The 5,739-nt window shown below is 54.6% G+C and overlaps 1 protein-coding gene across 1 annotated transcript in view; it reads right to left on the bottom strand.

Moving 5' to 3' along the window:
• KCP (kielin/chordin-like protein) overlaps window positions 1-5,739 on the bottom strand; it is a 25,714-nt gene that overhangs the window by 6,348 nt on the left and 13,627 nt on the right. The window contains exons 19-27 of the mRNA XM_003789810.2: window positions 5,558-5,728; window positions 4,294-4,470; window positions 3,528-3,613; window positions 3,180-3,270; window positions 2,868-2,950; window positions 2,698-2,791; window positions 1,642-1,815; window positions 1,360-1,442; window positions 812-932 (exon numbers count right to left, since the gene is read on the bottom strand). Coding sequence (XP_003789858.1) covers window positions 812-932; window positions 1,360-1,442; window positions 1,642-1,815; window positions 2,698-2,791; window positions 2,868-2,950; window positions 3,180-3,270; window positions 3,528-3,613; window positions 4,294-4,470; window positions 5,558-5,728 — 1,080 coding nt within the window. The remainder of the gene's footprint in view (window positions 1-811; window positions 933-1,359; window positions 1,443-1,641; window positions 1,816-2,697; window positions 2,792-2,867; window positions 2,951-3,179; window positions 3,271-3,527; window positions 3,614-4,293; window positions 4,471-5,557; window positions 5,729-5,739) is intronic.

Raw genomic sequence — 5,739 nt, 5'->3', positions numbered from 1 at the left:
ACAGCAACCTCCAACTCCTGGGCTCAAGCGAGTCTCCTGCCTCATCCTCCCAAGTAGCTGGGACCACAGGTGCCCACCACAACGCCTGGCTATTTTTTTGTTGTTGCAGCCATCATTGTTGTTTGGTGGGCCTGGGCTGGATTTGAACCCGCCACCTTAGGTGTATTTGGCTGGCGCCTTAGCCACTTAAGCCACAGGTGCTGAGCCTTTTTTTTTTGAAACAGAATCTCACTTGGTCACCCTTGGTAGAGTGCCATGGCATCTTAGCTCACAGCAACCTCAAACTCTTGCCTCAGCCTCCCTGGTAGCTGGGACTACAGGCACCTGCCACAGCACCCCACCATATTTCAGAGACTGGGGTCTCGCTCTTGTTCAGGTTGGTCTTGAACTCACCCCCGCTCCCTGCCTCAGCCTCAGAAACCCAAATGCTGGGATTGCAGGTGTGAGCCACTGTGCCAGGCCCTTCCCCTGTCTTAATAAATCATTACTCTAAAAAATAAAGAATAGCTCTCTCCACCCTTAGGGCAAGGCCATTTTTGGACATCTGGTCCTGGCATTGCAACACAACTGCCATCCTGCAGCGCCACCTGCTGGGCAAAATGCTCCACAAACTGCACCCAGCTTCAAGGAGGTAAGTGGCCCCTGCCTAGGTCCCCAGCTCCACTCATGATGGGACAGGCCTCACCTGCCAGGGTATGGGCTTCCAGAACATTCCACTGGAGTCAGGAAAGGGCTAGGGCTGGGGAAGAGAGCCAGTTGGGGATGGCAGCCCTCCAGCATATCTTATCTACCCCCACACTCCAGGACTCACGGGCACAGGTGGGGCAGCAGTGCTGGGGCCCAGGGGGCAGAAGTTGGCTGGGGGGACAGCCCACCAGGCTTGGGCACTGCCGCCGGTGACAGCGAAGGCTGGGAGACCCCCCAGGCTGCAGCTACAAGAATGAGTGAGCAGGGGTGAGTCCTGGGCCGTGGACTCCAAGAACCACCCCTTCCACAGAACTTAGACCCCTCCATTTGCCTGCTGCACCCTCCTTTGCACTCTCAGACCATCCTCCTCCAAGCCCCACTGCCTAACTCCTGGCTTGTGGTGTCATTCGCCTGCTCAAAATAGAATCTCCACCATGTGACCCCCAGCCACTTCCCACCTACACCGTCCCCTGCCCTCACACACTCTGACCCTGTGTTTCATGTCTAAACCCAGACCTAGCCCTGCCCACTCAGGCCCTGTCTTGCCTCCTGGCCCTACTGTCTCTGACCCTACAGTGCCTACTCTGTGTTGTGTCCAGGATGGCTGGGCCTCACCCAAGCTGCCCTCTCCCTCCCCATGGGCCCGGCCCCTCAGCTGGACACATGCCCTACCTCACAGAGGCATACTTCACAGGGGTCCAACCCAGGTTGGAAGCTCTCTCCAGGCTCATACTTCCGCCCCTGGTGCTCACAATCTTGAGGGGGGAGGGTGAGAGCAGAAAAGGACCAGGGCCTTCAGGCTGGAGGCAATGCCAGTATGGGCTTCCCCTGCCCCAGAGATTGGGATGTGCATGAGAATAGAGGCCACTTCTCCCAGACTCTGCCACCCAGCCCAGCTCAAAAGCAGGGAGGTGTGGACCTGGATGTGCCCTCCCTATCCCAGGCTTCCAGTACCAGAGCATCGAGGGCAGCAGTCATTGGGCCCCTGATGGGGCTGGGCACAGGAGCTGACACACTGGATGTGGGCGCAGGTGACAACACCATGGTGACACACGCAGGAGGAGCAGGGGCTGTCCGGGGATACCCAGCTACTGCCTTCACGGTGCTCAACCCCATGAACCAGGCAGCCTACAGGCCGAGGCAAGCAGGAGTAAGCCTGGAGCCTGAGATTGCCCCTACCCTGGTGGTCAGCCAGGCATGTGGGCACCAGGAAGGGGGGCTGCAGGATATGGAGAGAAGGCAGCTATGGCAGAACTCTTGTCTGCTGGGGAGGGGAAAGACACTAGGTTGGGGGTGTCAGAACACCAGGGCTCTAACCCTGTCCTATGCCTGCCTGTTCCAAACAGCATTACCGTCAGCTGTAGCCAAAGTGCCTGGCATGCAGCAGGCATGTAATAAATGCATGAGGAAAAAAATGAACGGCTCCATCACTAACCATGTGCCCAAGGTAACTTAATATCTCTAAGCCTCAGTCTCCTCAGAGGTTACGGGGGGTTTCATCTGTCCTGCCCCCCTCCCAGGGCAAATGAGATGCTGTGACAGTTTGGGGAAGCAACACTATGCTGAGCCATGTGTGGGGCAAGGGGCAGCACAGGCTAAGAAAGGCTCATATTCTGGAGTCAGATGGCCTGGATGCCCATCTTGCCTCTGCCCTCTTCTAGCTGAGTGACCACAGGCAATTTTTGTTACCTCTCCATATCTGTTTTCTCATCTGTAAAATGGGAGTGATAGTAGTACTTATCTGATAAGATCGTTGCGCTGATTAAATGAGTTAATACAAGTAAAGTGCTTAGCTTGGGGCCTAGCTATGTCTCACTAAATGTTAAATATTATTATTATGAAGGGGGTATGGTGAGGAGGAGGGGTTGCTCTGAGGAGACTCTAGACAGCGCCTAGAAGGTGATGAGGCAGGGAGAGGCAGCAGTAGCTGAAGACAGGCAGGGGTCAGGACAGGGGTGGATGTGGAGCTCTGTGCCTCAAGTGAGAGGCATTGCCAGGGGCTGGGCATACCTCTGCAGCGAGGGCAGCAGCTCCCTTGCTCTGTGACCTGGAGCAGGCAGGGCAGGGGTGGGCACCGCAGCCGCACACAACTAACCTGGCCGGCCTGCGGGAGAGGCAGATGGAGGGTCAGTGGCTTGCCACCTAGCCTGGGACCCAGAGACACTGCCCTCCCCCCTTACCTGACAGTGACACCGTTCACAGCTGCCTGCAGGCCCTTCAAATTCCTCCCCATCCTGGTACTCTTGGCCCTGGGAGAGGCAACCTGTGGGGGACACTCCTCCTGGGTAGTGGAACTGTGCCCCCCTGCCCTACTGTGCCCAACCTCAGGCCTGCCAAGAAGATAGGGAAGGAGGGAGGAAAAGGTGGGAAGGAGGGAGGAGGAGGGGAGAGGTGGGAAGAAGGGAGGAAGAGGTGGGAAGGAGGAAGGGAGAGGTGGGAAGGAGGGAAAGGCAGGAAGGGCCTGGTGCTGGGGCACATGGAAAGCAGCTCACTGTGGCACACAGGACAGAAGCAGGGGCCTGGAGAGGGGTGAGGGCAGAGAGCTGGTGGACATGGCTTCTTCTGGCAGTGCATGGAGCCTTCCTGGAGAAGAGAGGTCACACTACCACTTTGGACACCCAGATCACTCCATCACACTCAAAAACCAGGCTGTACACTGCCCCAAGGCCAGCATCCTTCCTGGGCCTGCTAGGCCCCAACTCTCTCCCTCAGCCCAGTCCTGTCCCATAAGATGTCAGCATGTACCCCTTGGGACCTTGATGGAGGAAACAGCTCCATTCTGGCCAAGGAGGATGAATAAGAGATGAAAGCTTACCAAGGTTCCAAAGGGGCCACCTCACCTGGCAGGTGCAAAGGGAACAGGCAGGGTCACGTGGGTCAGGAAGGGTCTCTCCAGAAGCAGCAGTGACACCATGGTAGAGACATCCTGGCAAGGCAAGGAATGCAACAGAAGGGCTGCCCTCAATGCAGCCCCCACTGCTACACGCACAACAGTGTCAGGTCTGGGGACCTCTACCAAAGCTTAGGGAGTCAGAGAGAAAGAGAGAAGCGTGGTCTAGAGTGGCAGGAATAGTGAAGGCTGGGAGGAAAGACAGCAGCCAGGCCACACACAGCAAATCAAGGGTGGCTCTTCAGGCAGGAAGAGTGGTAGGAGCAGCGGGAGGGCATGCGGCAGGGACTGCTGGGAACTTACTGTCCACATGTGCCAGGGTGGGGAGAGGAGGAGGGAATGGACACACCTGGAAATGCAGATGAGGTGGGCTGCACCAGGAAGGGTGGTGCTGAGAAAGCCAGGAGAGGAAGGAGGTCACCACTGTGGACTGGTGACTTCAGGGCAAGGGGAGCCAGTGAATGATTTGGGGTATAGAAACATCTTTTAGGAAGGCAGAGAAACAATCTAAAAGCAGGAAGATATGGAAGTCAGAGGACAGTTATTTGGTGAATGTGACAAGTGTGAGGTAACAGCAGGGACAGAGGAGGGTGTGGAAGGGTGTGAGGGGAGTGGGGGAAAGACTGAGGGGGTGTCTATCTTGGGAGGGGCTTATGAGGGAGCTGGAGGACCCTGGGAACCCCAGAGGGGGAATGGAAAGGCAGGTGCAGCCCTACCCTGGCAGGTCGGGCAGCAGTGCCCAGATGGGGTGAGTGGGTGGCTGCAGCCCAGAGGCTCACAGGGCCGACGTCTACAGGTCACGAAGCCTCCAAGGCAGGTACATAGATTGCAGGGTTCTTGGGGATCCAGGAACTCCTGGTTGCTCAGATAGGATTCCCCCAGGTACTCACAGCCTTCCAGGAAGCATCCGGAGGGAGGTAGGCAGGAGGGGCAGAAAGGAGGGAAGCAGTCATGGCTCTGAGTTTGGGTTGGGCATGCATCCATGGGAGAAGGGACAGGTCATAGTCCAGGCCCAGGGGGCAAAAGAGTCTTAAGAAGGGCAAGGTTTGGACTGGCCAAAGGGCAAGCTTTCTCCCCTTAAGCCTGTAAGAAATCTCCCTGTCCAGTTTGTAGGAAGAAACCCACAGGGAATTTGTCCTGAGGCTTAAATACTCAGCAGTATTTAAGGCAGAAGGCACTGGCAGAAGGCACCAATTTCCCCAACCTGAGGACAGCTGGAGTAGCCCCAGCTGACTTAGGTGGTACAGACCCAAGGTATCCCCTTCCCAATGCTCCTTCAAGTCCTCTGATCAATGGGGGTTGGGGGGTTCTGGGTGGTGGTAGCTCTCTGACATTTCCTCACCTTTTAAATTTATTTATTTATTATTTTTTTATTACATCATAGCTGTGTACATTAATGCAGTTATGGAGTACAATGTGTTAGTTTTATGTACAATTTGAAATACTTTTATCAAACTGCTCACCTCTTTTTTAAAAAGAGAGGGTGGGCCTCAGGCTCAAAGCCTTGGCAAGCAGAAGTATGTGACTAGAATTTAACAATGTTTTTATCAATGTATTCAATTTTATGGTAATCTATTCCTGGTAAGTCTAATTTTCCATTTACAGTATGACATAAAATTCCTTTCTAAATAAATTTAGTGAGTTAATTTCAAGAAGAACATTAAACAAAATAAAATTACTTTTGATACACTGTATGTGACCAAAATTGCTAGATAATACAAGTGTGAGGGAAGACTGGGGAACTAGGCCTGGTTCAACTCTCTCTTTTTACATGAGTTAAAATTAGGCCCAGAGAGGTTATGTAACTTGCCAAAACCCACACAGCCAAATAGCGCCAGAGGCAAGAAAAATCCAGGCTTTAGTTCCAGGCTTTTTTCTTACTATAATAAATATTTTAGATTCACTCTAAAGCAGTAAAGATGACTCTAACCCCGACTTCTTGTCACCCCATCCTGCAGTCCCCTGTCTTCTGGCCCTCACCATCACAGGCAGGGCAGCAGTCATCCCTGGCAGGGAAGGGGCACTGCGTGGGGGCACAAGCCCGGCGTTCGCAGCTCACGCTGCCCTCCCAGCAGAGACAGAGGTGGCAGGCAGCGGTGGGTGATGGGAAGCGCTCCCCACTGGCAAACTCCTTCCCCTGGTACAGACAGCCTAGGAAGAAC

Source organism: Otolemur garnettii, unplaced genomic scaffold (assembly GCF_000181295.1).
Source record: "Otolemur garnettii isolate 467f Iridium unplaced genomic scaffold, OtoGar3 scaffold00037, whole genome shotgun sequence".
Taxonomy (NCBI): domain Eukaryota; kingdom Metazoa; phylum Chordata; class Mammalia; order Primates; family Galagidae; genus Otolemur; species Otolemur garnettii.
Note: the sequence above shows the minus strand (reverse complement) of the source record. Positions and strands in the feature narration are given on the sequence as shown.